The 17,314-nt window shown below is 41.9% G+C and overlaps 2 protein-coding genes across 5 annotated transcripts in view; one reads left to right on the top strand and one right to left on the bottom strand.

The window, feature by feature from the left end:
* Positions 1-3,277, bottom strand: part of fermt3b (FERM domain containing kindlin 3b) — a 38,495-nt gene extending 35,218 nt beyond the window's left edge. For both annotated transcript variants that reach the window (XR_013771991.1, XM_079268611.1), the window contains exons 1-2: positions 3,148-3,277; positions 1,714-1,853 (exon numbers count right to left, since the gene is read on the bottom strand). Coding sequence is in view for 1 of the 2 variants with exons in the window: in XM_079268611.1 (XP_079124737.1) it covers positions 1,714-1,837 (124 nt within the window). In the remaining variant the exon portion in view is untranslated. The remainder of the gene's footprint in view (positions 1-1,713; positions 1,854-3,147) is intronic.
* Positions 3,278-3,946: 669 nt separating this feature from the next.
* The window catches only part of macrod1 (mono-ADP ribosylhydrolase 1), a 93,812-nt gene continuing 80,444 nt past the window's right edge, over positions 3,947-17,314 (top strand). For all 3 annotated transcript variants that reach the window (XM_079268477.1, XM_079268478.1, XM_079268479.1), the window contains exons 1-3: positions 3,947-4,457; positions 5,169-5,267; positions 6,443-6,550. In XM_079268477.1, coding sequence (XP_079124603.1) covers positions 4,058-4,457; positions 5,169-5,267; positions 6,443-6,550 — 607 coding nt within the window. In that variant the 5' untranslated portion in view covers positions 3,947-4,057. The remainder of the gene's footprint in view (positions 4,458-5,168; positions 5,268-6,442; positions 6,551-17,314) is intronic.

The following is a 17,314-nucleotide window of genomic DNA, read 5'->3' as shown; positions in this document are numbered from 1 at the left end:
ATTAGGGGGATTAATTGGTAGCAATGGAATATACCGTAATATTCCTATGTATAACTATGTTTTATTCAGTGTACAATTACCTGACACTAAGAATAGTAGTGTTTTCGTTAGCTTAGAAAAAGCCATTTATATTTACTTGGGGAGCGGATCATCTTGCATGCAGTCCGCCATCTTGCACAACCAGCAGCCTACGGTCACTGGCTCTAGCGAGAGCAATCTGTGTTTTACTTTATCTGATGGCAGGGATGCGTTCCAAAACCTTGTATTAAATGGTGCTAAATTACCGAAGTATTAAGAAGCCCTGACGTTACTGGTGTTTTTATTCGTACTTTATAAAGTTTTGGTGTCATTAAAGCAGATATGATGTTGTGGTGAAGTGGACATGTAACAACATACATGTAAACAAAAGTGAAACCTAATTCAATTACTTTCCACAAGTCAGTACAGTAGATGATAGATCTATTTTTTTTTTTACATATGGGTCAACTATAACCACAACAAATGAAACCAAGGAAACTTTGCCGTTAGCTAACGTTACCAAGTAACAGACCAGTTGAGTTATTGAGAATTGCTAGCTCTAAGCATGGTTGATCAGTTTGCTAAACAGAAGTTATATCTGAAAACATTGAGAAACACCCATTGTTTTACTGTTAGCTATTGCTCACCTAACGTAGGGTACTGTTAATTGACCCAGCTGGTTCCATAAAGTAATCATAACCCTACATGTTAATGACATGGAGAAGTGCTCGACTTCACTCCTTAATCCTATTTTAAAAAATCCAGCAAGCCAGCGTTACAGTAGTATACACAAAAAGGTTGTGGTGGTCTTGTTTAGCCTGCTGTCTCAGCGGACAGACTGGGGCAGCAGCTAGCTGTGCTGCTGCGACTGGAAACCAGGTACAAATGTTAAGATGTGATCAGTTTTTACCTCGAACTGTAGGCCGCCTCTCATGAACAATTACGTAACAATGACATTACATCTAATGTATATCCACCTCCAAGTTACGTAACAGACTCTGTGGCGCAACGGTAGCGCGTCTGACTCCAGATCAGAAGGTTGCGTGTTCAAATCACGTCAGGGTCATCTTTATTGTTTATGGAACTCGTTGTTTGGAATTGAGTTTTATGTCGCATAATGCTCATTCAACAATTGGTAATATATTTAAATTACTAAACAGTAAACCATTTCGACTAGCAATTAAACTGGGAGTTAAAAAAAATCTGCTATCAAAATAAAAGATGTATGGTCATTTGGTTGAGTCGACAAACATTTAATGTATCTGTTAAATGTATTATTATTCGCCAGTATTTTTATTTGAAAAGCTTCATCATGTACACTTGCTTGTCTTGTACATTTCAAAATCGTAATATAGTTTAATAACTGAGTGTATGACATGTATGCAAAAAGACCAAACAGGACAGGATGTTAGCAGTGTTAAGACTCATAATGAAGATGGTTATTGCTTGGTATGAGAATGTATGCAAACTAAATGTAAAATAATCGAAAGCATATTTTGGACAAACTGAGGTGTGTTTATGTTACTTAATGACTTATGATGATTTAATGCATACAGGATGTATCAAGAAATCATGTTAAAGTGTTACCTATACACTGTTTGTGAATTATCACATGTCCAAACAAATGTAACTATTTTTAGTCTGTGTACTGACACTGAGAGAGACGGAGACAAACAGAGACAGACAGTGACCTACGTGTCTTTTCCACCAGCTTCAGGATGACCCCTCCGACGTGGAGGTCAGAGGCCACGCTGAGGGTGACAGGTGGCGCGTCAGACCCCAGGTCCTCCACTGTGACTGAAAGGTCCCACGCCGCCATACTGGGAGAAGAAGGTCTGACAGAAAGGAGAAGAAAGTAGGAAAAACAAACATGGGAGAGAGACAAAGAAATGAGACAAGTAAAATTGTCAAATTGGTAACCGCTTGTTGTGAAAAGCTGCTCGACAAATGCTCTTTAATTGATCTATTATGTGTGACAAAGGTCATATTTTTACTTTTTGTTTGGTGCTCGACAGCTCAGACAAAGCAGTCAAGGACAGGAAGAAGATGAACAAGACTTACAATTAATCAGTGAGGTTACTCTTTCATTTTTAGATCCAACACTTTCGTGAAAAATGTTCAGATGTTCAGATGGCCTATATGTCACAAGTGAGAAATGATGCACTTGAATAGCTTGCAACAATAATGTCTGAGGAAACATTAAAAACTCTCTAAAACAAGACCATCACGTTTCAGTACAACGTTACATGCCTAAATAATGAAAATCAATTTCAGTCCGACTACATATTAACGTGTTCTGCATTATTTCACATCAGTGCATACAATGCTGAACATGCCTTTATAATTCATTTTAAGAAGTATACAACTGCAGTGAAAATCTGAGTTACATATGCTGCAAATGTAATACACTTTCAAAATGTGTGAAAGAACTTTATAGTTTTGAAAATAAAAATCCTGCTTCGAGTTTTACAGAATATTTCAGATATTAAAAAAGAGAGGATAGATGACCTGTCAATCATACTTCAGCCAATCAACTGTGAGAAAAAAAAACAACTTTAACTCATGGATCAATATCACATGATACTGAGTAACACTGACACACACACTGGATGGGTGAGTTGATTCTGGTAATATGTCCAGTTTGATGAGCACTTCCTGTTTCCAACTTGAACTATCACCAGGGACACAGCCTTCCGCTTTCTGACCCGCCCCAGACGAGATGCTCATCCAATGCCAATACAGAGATCAACTGCATGGGTGTGGAAATGTAAACCCATGTGAAATGTATTCAATTCAAGGATTAACATGTGAGTCTTTGCCCCATGTATCTGTATTTTCAAAGACTTGTATCACAGACAATGGTAATGAAAGCTTTCATCCGTCTTACCTCTGTTGGAGGCCTAAACTTTCTTTATCTGAATGTTGCTGAATCTCAGTTCTGATCTGTGACCAGTTCACTTCTGGCATTCTAATTTGTTTAGTGCTGTGAGCTAATAAATTATCTCAAATCTTTCAATTTAGAAGCCTAAACATACACATGTTGCCTTAACACGCTCTCTGCATGGCCTTACTCTCTCTCCCTTCCTCTCATGTAACACTCTCTCACACACAAACTTTGAACGACAATACCTTCAGGTTTTGAGAGATGGAAACTGGGGGGACTCCTGTGCCTCTGTCAGATCTCTGAAGAAGTTTCCCAGGTTTTCTATGAAACTGTGCAGACGTTTCTCCTCTCTCGGGCTGGGCAGGTTGTGGTCTGTGTCGTTGTTTCTGTGCTGCTTGTGTCACTTCTGTCAAGAAAGGCTTGTTCCTTTTTTGTCAGTTTCCGCCAGGCGGAAATGTGAAAAGGGCTTTTGAGTGACAGATGGAGTGTGAGTGATGCATACTCCCACCCCCCATAATATATAAGAATATCTTAATGTCATCAGAAATGATTGGCTCACTGATTTGGTTTGGGGGGAAATAATAACTGTAAGTAATAATCTGACCTCCCTTGAATAATAACGCCTGCCCCACACCCAAACGTACTTTAATTTTTTTTGACTTAGAAACAGGTTTTAACAAACTATACTGTAGCTACTTTGGGCGCTCATTGTGCAATCATCTTATAATTCCCATATTTCCGACGGTCTTGAAGTAGGCGTAAGCTTGTGGTGTTCGGCGTTCCCATGTTATCAGAGTCGGTGTCTGATTTAAAAATAGAGCAGCATTGGTCACTTTGGAGCGAAGCCTTTTCACAGGAAATGATACTGAATCGTAAATACATGTCTGCATAGCGCACGAAAACGTATTGGCACGTTTATTAATTTATTGGCACACGTTTATTGAACTAGCGACAGCTACCTTGCACCCCTTGTAAATGGTACATTCCACATGTGAACGTCCAAAACAAAAATTGCATATGTGAACTAGGAACCAACTAATGTTCTTCACTAACGTGTGTTCGTAGCGAAAACGAAACCTAACCACGGTGTGTCCGACACTGAGAGCCGAGAAGCTGCAGTAACACAAACCGTTACCCCCCCAGCGTCATTCAGGCATGGCACTGCGAATATCAGCTCTCTTTTCATATATCAGAGCCCCACTGCGCGCTGGCTCTTTGTCTCGAGTCTGTGCAGACTTCCAGGGAGCAGGTGTCAGGTTCAAACACATTTTAACTCCTGGAAGCTTCCAGCTGGGAGGGAAGCCAGCGACAAGTCCTGTCCGCGGCCATATTACAAGTGGCCTCCGAGCTGAGAAGTTTGCGACGAAGTCCAGCCAGAGTAACTGTTCCTCCTCACCCCGGGGGAGGAAAGGTTGGCTGGGCCAGGTAGCCCTCGGTGCTGCCCTCGGCGCGAGCACGGTCGCACTTGTCCAGTGTCTCCACACTGGAATAGTTACCGCCATGGCCCGCAAAGTTAACCTGAACTCCGCTGAGGGAGACTGGAAGGAAACCAAGGGTGAGACTGTTCAACCAAGCCGAGGAGATTTTTAGTTTGACTGTAAAGTGTGTCACAAACAAGAGAGAAACGTGTGTGCTGTCACATGACCAACAGTTGGTTGGACAGGTGTGTCACAAAAGACTAAAACTAGCGACCCTGTTTGCTCTTAAAATGTATGATTCCAAACAATTATCACAGCAAAGCGCAAGTCCACACATATTTGACCTGAAAGAGTAACATGATCTCTAGCATTTTGTCTTTTGTAATAGTAAAGTAGCATTAGTAGCCTACACCATAAACTCACAATATACAGTACATGCACCCTATATAGTGCATGCACCCTATATATATTATTATTTATAAAGCTACAAATTAAATCACTAGGAATTATGAAAATGCATTTGGGCTGCAACTAATGGTCATTTATATTAATAATCCATCGGATATCTATAAACTATATTTTGGTTGACCTACAGATTGAAAAACAATAGACATTGATTTAAGAATAATATGAGAAGAAGAACAGCAAGCACATTATTGAGTTTGAGAAGTTGCAGATATTTGGTGATTGTAATGAATAGAACAACAAACTGGGACTTAAGCCCGAAAGCTGCACAAAGACCAATAAGTACCTTAAGTGTACTATAATATATATAAATAAAAAAAGATTTATTTTTCATCTCGCTGACATGTTTACTGTCTGTCCTCTTTGTCTGTTGTCTCTTTCAGACTCCTTGCTGTCTCTGTCTGTGAAGGACAGGCGTCAGCACTACAGGACGTCTAACTTCGTGTCACTGGCAGACGTGTCGGTGTGGACTCCCACTGCAGGTCAGACACCCAACATCAGTCAGAGTCACTGTCGACTTCACTCAGGGTTGGGCGGTAGTGCTGCTGAGACTTTACCGGAGAGATGCAGCAACACATAAATACTTTCACTGGTGGTATCAGATATTTGGTCAAATCACATCAAGAACATTTCCAAATTATTGAGCAACATAAAAAGAGCTGGAGGCAACTCGCATGTAAAATGTAATATATTAATATGTAATGCAAGCTTTATCGGATGCACACAAAACAACACGATTGTTAAATAAAGACTAAAAGGCCATGTTGTTTATCGGCCGCCGTCCATTCGAGCGGCCCCAAAGAGCCCCTGTACGGACACCATCTCTTTATGTCTAGTGCCGTGTGCTGTAACCCTCCAACATTGCTGCTCCAGCTACAGTACGCATCGAATGAGTGTGTTCCAGCCTTCTTCAGTAGCCTTGTCCACCACCAGATGCCCTCAGACTTATTCTCCTGTCCCAGTCATCTCACTGCCACATCCAGCAGCTCCCTCCTGCCCTGCAATAACCCCCGTCCCCTCAGTCCCAGTCACCTGACCTTTTCCCCACCTTCCTGCTCACCTGTTTCCACTTTCCTCATCACCCTTGCAGATGTTTCACCCCTGCAGATGTTTCCCCTGCCCCTTTCCCACTCGCTCCCTGCCATACCGTCAAAGTTGTGTGCTTTGTACCTTTGCTGTGTAGCCACCAGAACCCCCGACGTTGGCCCCGCACCTGAACCTGCCACTTAGCCTACAGATACCTTCATTGTGGCAATAGCTCTGACACCGTGATATAAAAACTGTGAATAATCCCGTTCAGTAGATTTGTATCTCGGTTTTGTAACTGAATGTATGTTCAGCGTTGACCATTCAGCAGTACAGTTTTCACTGTGAATTGGAATAGAATGGCCTACAGCAACAATACACAATACATCAGACCCATTAATTCAAACTGCTGTGTTGACAGCTATTTAGAAATATTGATAATTTGGCTAAATTTGGCCATATTCCTACCTAACAACTCCTCTTTAACTCAGTATACCCATAAACCAAGCACTGTTTTGTTGTTAAGAAGTCATAACAAATACACACATCCTTTTCTATAACATAACCATACAACTTTAGATACCACTAATATACAACTGATCCTGAGTCTGAATGTGTGTCTCATTATCAGGCGGCTCTGAACAAACTCTCTACCAGAGGAATGAAAAGCTTGACCAGAAGATTTCCCTCTACAGCGGTGACATCACCAAGCTGGAAGTGGACGTTATTGTCAATGCAGGTATGTGTGTGGGTGTGACTGAGTTGAGTGTTTTTGTTTTAGTTGGACCAGTGTGTAGATTAGTCACTCAACATGGTCACATGATCACACATGATCAAGTCAAATGAAAACCCAGATAAAGCATTTTATTTCCTTTTATTTTGTGAAGAGGAAAGCCAACCAGTGAGGAAATATGATAAAGGGTTACGGATTAAAAAAAGTTGGTGCTAAAGTGAATACAGCGCCCAGGCTGCTGCATCGCTGTGAATGTACTGTACATCAATTTGGCACAAAACAAGTGTGAGGGCGGTTTGTGCTCATTATGCCTCTGATGTTTTCTCAGTGTGTGGGAGGGACAGCTACAGGCTTTTACATGGTTACCAACAGGTTTGCATGGTGCAGTTTTCTTTAAAGTAGCGAGTACACAAGAATACAAGAACACTAAAAGGGTTTAGAGTCGGAAGGATTTGCTGACTGGCTCCCTGGAAACTTCAAAAGTAGGCAAAGCTACTTGAAAGCAGAGGTGGCTTTAATGTGAAGCCTCAGTACTGAACAGCTTATGGAAAAACTGCTTTGAAAAGGAACCGTGTGAAATAACCAGAAGTGATTTTTAAAGGCCAAGAGAAACTCCTTGGTCAAATCAGCTGTCGGTGAATACAACTAACCACAGTGTTATTTGGGTACCACATCAGGAGTGGTTTACAATACTCATTTTATTAAGAGACATTTGTTTACACACATCTGTTATTGCAACTAAATCATTTTTAACGAGGAGAATTGACTATTTTTTAAATGATCTTCTGCAGAAAAATCAATGCTTATGAGGAAAACACATCTATTAATACTGAAATGTAATTATTCAGGTTTTCCATAGAGTAACCTTTGTGCTATCGGAGAGTTATACAATTAGAAAAGCTGATACCAAGTTAATTATATCACTACGTATACTGTATTAGTCTAACCTAATACATTTAGATTAAATGAGTCATATCACATTTTGTAAGGACACGTATATTATCTGGTCACATAACACGCTTCCTCCGACCAGCTGTTTTCCAGTGCTTACCAGTGGGTTTAGAGCGTTTTGACCATTAGATGGAGCCAAAAGCCAGTTCATTCACTGAAGACCTTTTCCCACAAGGCTGTTTGTGCATTTGGGGGAAATTGATTCGGCGTGTTGGCACAGACGGTGCATCGGTGGAGAGTGATGCAGGCCTAAATGATGCTTGATGATTAGGCTTTAGCAGAAAATGATGGATCTTCATTGGCAGCTGACTGTCAGCAGGTGTACGCTGTGCCAGCATCCAGTGAATATGTTGATGTTTCACTCTCATTTGTGGCATCACTGTGTGTGTGTGTGTGTGTGTGTGTGTGTGTGTGTGTGTGTGTGTGTGTGTGTGTGTTTGCAAGCATTCATGCATCTGCCTGTGAATTTTAAAGTCATTATGTGTGTGTACACAGTAAGTAATTGTAATTTGTCTCGTGTGTGTCTGTAGATGCGACTTTGTGTCCCGTCGTGTGTTTTACAAGATCTTTTTACAGAGTGGCACAATGCAAAGTAGCATGGAATTAACTAGAGGAAACGGCCAGTAAAGTGTCATTTAGCAGAGAGGGCGAGGGAAGGTGAGGGAGGGAGGCTGAAAGAACAACACAACGGCAGATGAGACACGAGACGGAGCGTGACAGACACTCAGCGCTCCGACTCACAAAGATCGAGGGGAGAGTCTGGAGGAGTGAAAAGAAGAAGATAAAAGAGAGGCAGGGAGAGGACACGGGCTAGTATTTAAATCTCAGACTGCATTGCCATGGCAACAAGCAGGTACAGGGTACCTACGGAGGGGTTTTCGGTCAGCAGAGTTCGGTCATCCTTCTCTGTGTGACTGACCTGCTGGCCGGCTGACTGTCTCCGCAGTCACTTCGTCGACTAAGTGCCTGACCTTTTCAGTCGATGACTAACTGGGTGACTAAGAGGCCTTCAGCGATGTCGCTCGCACTTAAAAAGATACGACATTAAAATTAAAGAGAGAAGCAAACAGACATCGACAATTATGAGAAGAGACGGTTAGTTATGCTCATTTAAAAAATCAAATTGCTTGCAAGCTTATCCTCCTGTTGCAGATCTAACGGCAAAGCATGAGCAGCCAAATCAGCGCCTGTGGTTTTCGACATGTGGAGGGGAGTGTTGTGGATTCTTTTCTGGCTGCTATGAGAGGCCTTGAAGAATAATTTAGCTCCTTCCTTCCTTCTGTCAGCACTGACTGATCAGGTAAGGAGGCCGTTGCAGGGAGGCTGGGCAGCCTCTGTTTGTCGTTTGTGTCGCTCTCAATAAAGATCGGATTTACAGTAACTCTCCACTCCTCCCCCTTCTCCTCCTCTTCTCCTCCCTTTCCTACGCCCCCCCGTCCCTCCCTCCCTCCTTCCTTCCACACTTTTACAGCCCCTGGCTCCTGCCCACTCCTATAAAACACTACAAACATAAAAACCCACAAGCACTTAAGTGCCGTCCTGGCGAGGAGGGTGGGGGGGCATTGGGGGGAGGAGACGGCGGATAGAAACATCCTCCTCTTTACACCCCTCAATCACTCCGCCCGGAGAAGGAGAGCGAGATGGAGGGGAGGATATATTGTCTCTGATGGGCTAGCTGATTAAGATGGATTGCACGATGAAATGTCTTTGGAGTGATGAGTTCTTGGTGTGTGTGTGTGTGTGTGTGTACAACGTCTGCAACTAACTTTGCATTAAAACCTTTTTTCAAATTGATTAAATGCAAATTAGCTTAGCTCTACTGAGCTGCATTTTCACTCGCAAAAGTTTTATTCCTCGTTTCCATTCCAGCACTCTCAGCCGCCGCCGTGTTTATCGCGTTTGACATTAAAAGCCATTCATTTTTTCCTGCGGAGAGTTAAAATTTAATTGAGAAAGATTTAAAAACTTGACATATACTGTAAATTCTCTCAGCAGTTTTTGTGAAGTGTTCCTTTCTTTTCCAGTGGAGCAAAGTCCATGAGAGTAAATGCAGCGGCAAAGTCTGCTGATAAATCTTTCAGGCTAGACTGTAAAAAACTGTCCCTAAAATTAAGCCGCTCACCGTCAAGTGATAAAGAATATTCTGGTCCTATCGCAGTCTTTAGAGCTTGAACTACTTGTCATTGTCACAATTTCTGCTTGCTGAGAGAGAGACTGTGCGTGTGTGTGTGAGATTATGCGATTAGTCAGAACTAACACCGCTTCACACCTTTGTTTGGTTGTGTTGACAAGATTACATACGTGTATTTCTGCATGATTACATCTTTTCACAGCTACACCTGCTTGTGCCAGAATAAGACAGTGCACATGAACCTGGTTCTGTGTGTGTGTGTGTGTGTGTGTGTGTGTGTGTGTGTGTGTGTGTGGTGCAACGTCTGGCGGGGCGGTGTGTGTGTGAGTGGCGTACTTTTGCATGTGATTTGAGTGCAGGTGTGAGACATGTTTGTGTGCACATGAGATAGGGTCTCCCAGGTTTCCCTCTGCAGGTCAGCGATAAAGCTGTTGGTTGGCGCTGGAAACTCACTCACCGTGGCAACAGCTGAGAGATGCAAGATTAGAGCAAATAGTTTTTCTGGCCTGCAGGTGCAGACAGGATGTGTGTGAGAGCGAGTGTCTGTAGACTACACCGTAACTTCCTGACCTAATAATGAACGTTTGGATGTGTAGTCGATAAGAAGGTCCAAGTTTAAAGTCAAATGACGTATAGACATCATCACAAACGCGTCATATTCGTGAATACATAAGACAACGCTGATCATAACATTAGCCCATTCTGCAGCACCTGAAGTTGTCTGAAGAAACAGTAAAACAAGGTGCTTTATTTAAAATGCACCAATCGAATAGTGACAATGAAGCTCAACTTCGTCTCATAACTGGTGATTATCAAACTGACTTCAGCCTGGATACGGTCTGATTAATGATTGCAAAGTGAACGTTCAACGATCAGTCATTAAATATGAGGCCTTTGCTGCGTTTTCCCTGAAGCCTAAAGAGTATAATATTACATTTCATAAAAATGTAACGTCTAACACTAAAGGAGGTGCTCTTTATTTCAGCTGAGGTGCATGTCTAATAAAACACTGTGAGGGAAAATGCGACTGTTTGTCATATTTATTTAAACATAAAAAACACTAAATCAATAAACACGAACATTCACATATTTTGAATTGTGTTGCTTCAGGGGAAATACAGTAAGCATGAAATCACAATTTTAATTGACTGTTGGGAGGGATTTATTTTCCTCTTCTGTTGTTTCACTCACTCACATTTGCAACATGCTTCTGTGAAGCAGTTTGTTTTGGGAACGTGGAAAGTTTTTCTGAGTGTTGACGTTTTTCTCCTCGGGATCTCTTCATAGCTTCTTATAACACGCAGTCCTTCTCGACTGCCTGACAGATGTTTGATGTTTGCCTCGTTGGTTCCTCCTGGTGCTTGAGTTGTCAAGTGATGGCGCCTCGCTGCAGTTGTTTTAGTGGCACAAACTGCCGTGGTGAACGCGTTACAACATTTAAATGTCTTGTGCTTGAAGACAACTCCAATTTTTCACATCTAGTTTCCAAATAATTAAATTTATTATCAATAAATCTGCTGGTTATTTCCTTGTTAATTGATTATTAGTTTGTCCTGTAAAATGTACATGTATTGTAATATGTATTATCTCTTTAGAGCTGCAATAATACATCTATTGATTGATTCGTTGAATTAATAGCAACTATTTTCATAGTTGATTCATTGTTTCATAGTCATTTTTCAAGCAAAAATACCAAACATTCTCTGATTCAAGCTCCTCAGATGTGAGGATTTCCTAATTTTCTTCGTCATATGTAACAATCAATTAATGTCTTTAGGTTGTGAATGTTAGCGGAGGTGTCACTTTGTATAAAATGTAAAGACTGACTGATCTGAAACCAATCAATGGTTAAAAAGTTGAATTGAACACATCAGTGCAGCAGAAACCTTCCAACATCAACTTAATGTTTCATTATTACGATGCTCTACATGAGGATGGGCGCGTAGGATCAGCATCAATAATTGAACATCAGTGTTTTTTGAGCTTGGATGCTTCCTTCGTGTGCAATATACATCCAACCCAGCGGAGGAGCAGCTTTTATTGATTCCAGAGGACTCTGTGGTGGATGATGACCAATAGCTGTAGTGGGGTTTGGGTGTTCTAGAGGATGAAGATGATGAAGGATCCGCGGCCTTGGGATGGAATGGATGAGTGCAGACACAGACAGACATTGACTAGAACAGCTGGAGGAGAAAGGTGACAGAGAGGTGATCATGTTTGGTGATTTTAAGAGGATAAAACAGGTGACCTCTCGGTTCTGCAGGTAGAACCCCTCACAGGAGCATTACCCTACGGTGGCACAGCGTCGCACTCCTTCTGCAAGGCTTCACTGATTCGGTGCTGGCTTTGGCAATGGAGCTTAGCGCCCCGCTCGGCGCCAAAATCAGCCTGGCAGACATCCGTTTGTATGTGTATGGAAGATTGTCAGGCCTGACTTGTTGTAAATTGCTTCAGAGCAGCTAAAAGTGTTTTTTTCAGATCTCACCATAGCTCATTAGACGGGAGTAATAGGTGACATAGTGTGGACATCTTTGCATGCTCAACCACTTTATACGGGATTGTCCAGCATCAGGCCAAGGATTAAGTGATTTTTGTCACAGATCTACTTTGAATGCCTCAGTATCTACTCCAGTCTCAGTGCTTAAGCTGTTGATAGTTTGTTTTAAGTATGCACATCATGTAGCACTTATTAGAGAATAATAATAATTCCGCCTGAGGAATTAATGTTTTCAAGGCTGCATTTCATCCGTAGACTGCTGCCACTATTTCAAGATTTTAATCAAGAGGGACGTGTTGTTGTGATCCACCCAGCCTCCCCGGTGGTAACGGGGGTCAGAGGAGGTGATGGAAAGCCCAGGACGGAGACTGTTGAGGTCCCACAGGCTCCCTGTGACTCGCTGTGCTGCTGTTACCATACATCTGCCCTCGAGCTCTTGGCAGCTCCTCTTAGGTCAGGCTCATATTACAAGATGCAAAATGTCACACCAAGTTTGCTATCGCACACGGATATTTCACGTGTGTGTGTGTGCGCTCTGAGAAACCCTCAAAACAGATATTATAAAAAGAGCCTGAGTGTATTTGTGTGTGTGTGTGAGTGTGTGTGTTTTGATGCACAATGAGTTCTTAAATTAAAGGAAGACGAAATATAACTTTCTACCTCCTCTCAGCCGACCTTTCTGCTTCTGTAAGAATTCATTTAGAGTTGTATTGTTTCCCCGAAAGTCAATTGGGTTCACATGCTGCTGCTATGAAGCAGAACGGGTCACAGATCCCTCATGAACTGCTTCTCCCTGCCGTGGTAACAGTACTTCCTTAGCTCTAGCTCCTATAGGAGTATCCCCACTGCGCTGACTTTGTGTTTTGTGAAGCAGCGCTAATGGACATGTTCTCACAATATGCCTGTCAACTGTCCGCACACACATGCACTTACGGAGGCAAATTGGCTTTGCTGATGCTGCCTCACTTTTCAGAGTAGATACGATGTGCTGTCAATGTGTCAAAACCTAGCCCTGCCATGATCACCTCACCGCTCTACCAGCCACTGCAAAATACAGCGGCGAGCAGCGTGTGATGTTAACCCGTTTTTATCTTTAGTGGAAAGAGGATTTGCTCTGCAAAATCCAATAACGGAGTGCGTGGGGAAAATCCATCTGAGTGAGATCTGTATGGACTTTAATCAGCGGGGTCAACGGTAAGCAGCGATAGGCAGGGTCAAAGGCAGGGACCACGACTTAAATGAGTGCCACAAAGAACACTAAAAAGGTCATATAGATTATGAAAAATGTTTTTTTTATGTCTTTGTGAAAGGGAGCAGCTGGGTTTTAGTGCAGAATTAGATCGTTCTCAAATTGAGAACATTACAGTAGACCTTTACAGTTGTTTTCATTGTTGATTAATCTGCAGAATGTTTTGTTTGATTGAGCTCATAAAATTAAAAAATGTAAAAAGAAATGTTCAGGTACACAATTATTAAAAGAAAAATGTACTTCACGTGTCATTATAGTCTTATAGTATCATGTAAGATTGTACGATTATTATTATGTTGACATTTAAATATTGCTGGATGAGATGAAGCTAATTTTAACTATACTCTCAATAATGTTGGGTATTTTAATCTATAACAATGTACCATATTTTATAAGTCAATGATCTTTTTTGTTTGTAAAATCATGAACTTTAAAGGAGTTATAAAGGTTCCACATGGAACCCTTTCAGAGGGTTTTACCTAGAACCCAACATAGAGGGTTCTACATAGAATAAAACCATCTGTGAAAGGTTCCACCCTGTGAGAGGTTCTACAGAGAACCCTTCTATGGTGTGATGGTTCCACCTTGAACCCTCTCTGGAAGTTCAATATATCCAAACGCTTTCTACCTTCTAAGCGTACCAACACACACAAAATGGAAATATGCACACAATTCTGAAACATAGTATACAATGGAGAAAAACTGTAATACAGCACTTTTTCAACACTCCAAATACATAAATATTGCAATTCTTTAATGAGTGGGCCATGGGCTCGATCATCATTGCGTTATCTACTTAGGCAAATGAAAGTGACTTAATTCATTTAAATGAAAATCTTCGAGGTTGCCACTTTAAGTACAGTGCTTAAGTAAATAGAAGTAGGCAGGCAGGTGGAACAGGAGGGCTGGATGCTGAAACAACAGTCCAATCTATTCCCAAAGTGGCCTTTAATGATTGAGCTGATGAGAGGAATGAGGGGCAGGTAAAGATCAGGTGAGTGGAGAAGGATGGGAAGAGCTAAGGGACCACAGGCAAACAGGCAATGGGTAAGATAACAGATATTAGGAACTGGTATCATGACAGCTGTCAAACTGCTTCATTTATCTAAAAAACAATATTCAGTTCACTATCGTATCAGACAAAGAAAAGCTGGAAACCTTCACATTTCAGAGCCTGGGAACAGACATTTTGGGGTATTATCTAAACTGGAACCAATTCATTTTTTTAATCAAATGAAAGAGTAATCCTTTAATACGTGCTTAAAGGCTTGAGTCTGTCGCAAAGTCGCTTTACTTCTGTAGCGTAGAACCACTGGGCGTCATCTTTGATTCACAGCCACAGACGGCAGTGACGGGACCTTTAAGTAACTGCATTTAATGTGTAATCAAAGCTACTCTCTCAACCATTCATGCACTTCAGTATCATATTTTTCTTCTGTAGTGAAGACTGAACTTTAAGGAAGCTGTGCATATTAAAAACAAGTTTCTTTAAAGACCCGTTAGTGTAGAATAAATAAAAAGGAAAAAGTAATATTACTAGAACAGCCTGTCACTGAAGAGACGTGCTTTCTATAATTACCTTGGTCCCTGTACAGTAATATGGCTTCTGAAGAGAGCTCATATCTAAGCTATAGTCTTCTTCCTCTCCATTTGTTTTGAGGTTTTTCACTTAATCCTCCTTATGATTTAAAAATGCATAACGAATGAACAGAAAATTGCTCACAAGTGGCTCACTTCTGTTGGTAATGTAAATTAAAGGCTGTAGGCGTATTTAATATCTTAAAGGCTTGAAACAATCCAAGGAATCGGGGTCTATATGCTTCAAATTCACTTAAAAAAGTACACAAAACTGTTTGCGACTGACGCGTAATTTAATGTTCAGCTGTAGATTTCTGCAGGTTTTTTTAAGCACGTTTTTGAGGTTTCTTAACACGCACACTACAAACCATGATCTTTTCCGAGCTTAAATCTTAGGCGCTTGTATCTGACTTTTCATCACTGCGCTGAAGTCACGTTATGTCCACTCTGTCCTCTTGTGTCTGTGTCTTTGCCACGGGCCAAGTTCGGAGGCTGCAGTGACTCTGTGAATTGGCCGCAGCATGAATTTCGACAGTGCCACTGCTCTAGTTTTTCCAGTCTAGATCTGTCTGAGTTAATTACGTTACAACTGTCAGAAAGACCACTTTACTGGTCGTTTGGGCAGCAACATTAATGCTCTCTGCGTGCTGAAAAATGTGAGCTTTCAAGGTTCAGTGCCCGAATTTCCGCGGGACGCTCTGATGTCCAGTTTGTGTCTCAATTTTGAGTGGGAGGACGGAGGAAAGGCTACGATTCTTTACGGTACGTCTCCAGAGTTTCGTCCTCTCCCTTCCCCGTTCTTTTTCTTTACCGCTTCCATTAAGACATCATCGCAGGGATGTGACCCGAGAGGAGTGAGACATTGGCATTCGACAAACGGGCCTCACTTTACAGCTTCAGATTGATTTACACACTGACATTGAGAAGTTAACATACCCTTGGAGAGTTAATCCCTAATGTTGTCCGGGTCAGTAAATAAACGGAGAAAGAAAAGCCAAACTGGAGGAGTTTGCAGAAAAGCTCATTCGTGCTAATTATTTCTCTCCCACCCCTCCCTTGTTAAAAGCTTTCCCACCCCTCCAATCAATTGCCACTTTAGTGAGCAGGAAGGGATGGAGGAAGTGCGAGCGTCATTAGCCTGATTGGGCCGATGTGGGAGACTGAAGGAGATGGAGTGAGTGAGGGAGTAAAAGAGGAAAAGGAGTCAGCTTGATCATCAGCACTTGGCCCATCAGAGCTTCTGTCATCAGGACAAGTGCTACGATCAAACGTGTTGGTTTGTGGCGCACCGTTGTGACTCCTTCTAGGCCCGGGAGAGGATCCTCCGTATGGGAAGCTGCTGTTGTATTTACGTTTGCCATCTTGCTCACTCTATGGTAAAGACGGTCCGTCTCAACCCTGGACCGACGGGGAATTTCACCTGAATTAGATCGTCCAGAAGTGTACACAGAAATGTTTACATCTGTTCTGAATGACCGCCCTGGCTGCAGACCTGAATCTTAAGTTAGTTCTTGCCACAATAGCTTCCATGTCAACTGGACTGACAGATTCGTCGCTTGCTCTTGATTGATTGGGGCATAATCTCACCTAACAAGAAATCGGCTAACATAAGCACGAAGTCAGGCTGAATGAAGAAAGTGCAGCGGCAGTTCGGTCTGATTATCAGGCTACCGACACACTTCCTGTCGGCATCCCACTGCCCTCCTGATCTCTGTCCAACCCTGCGTCTTTTTGTGACTTTGTTGTTGATACACATTACATTTGCTACAACAACACACAGTCTGTCCTTAAAGGCACAAAAAGCAACTTATGTAATAAGTAATAGTGTGAAACGAGGCATGAGAAAACAGTGTTAAGAGTTCAAATCCTACTTAGCGTTACCCCTGGGGCTGCACAGTCAATCAAGATTTTATTTAAATCAGAGTTTGGCTTACTGCAATTATCAAATCATGTCCTGGCCTATACATGTAATTTTCTACAGACTTGATGAAATGTCCTTTTTTGGATCAGATCGCCGCAAAAATCCCACCATAATCATTTTAATATGATCTTCCATGTTTGTCCCTGCAGTGCTTTAGAAATATTCAAATCAGTGTGTTTCAGATGCTGTCAGACGAGCCGACAGGCGCTTCATTTGACGTTCAAAATGTCTGGCTAAATGCGACCGGTCCTCCGAGGTTGTGACAGAGTGACAATAATGTGCAGTTTGTAAAGCGGCCGACTGTCAGACGTGTATGTCTTCCCTTGTTTGGGGCAGAGTTCAATTTTCTGTGCCGTCTCACTTAATGCAGTCCTCAGTGTAGCAATCATCGTTTGCATTCCCAGTTCTTTATGACAATAATAGTGCACCTTTTTCCAAATATT

Source organism: Melanostigma gelatinosum, assembly GCF_949748355.1.
Source record: "Melanostigma gelatinosum genome assembly, chromosome: 5".
NCBI lineage: Eukaryota > Metazoa > Chordata > Actinopteri > Perciformes > Zoarcidae > Melanostigma > Melanostigma gelatinosum.
The sequence above is the reverse complement of the archived record's forward strand: the minus strand, read 5'-3'. Positions and strand labels throughout refer to the sequence as shown.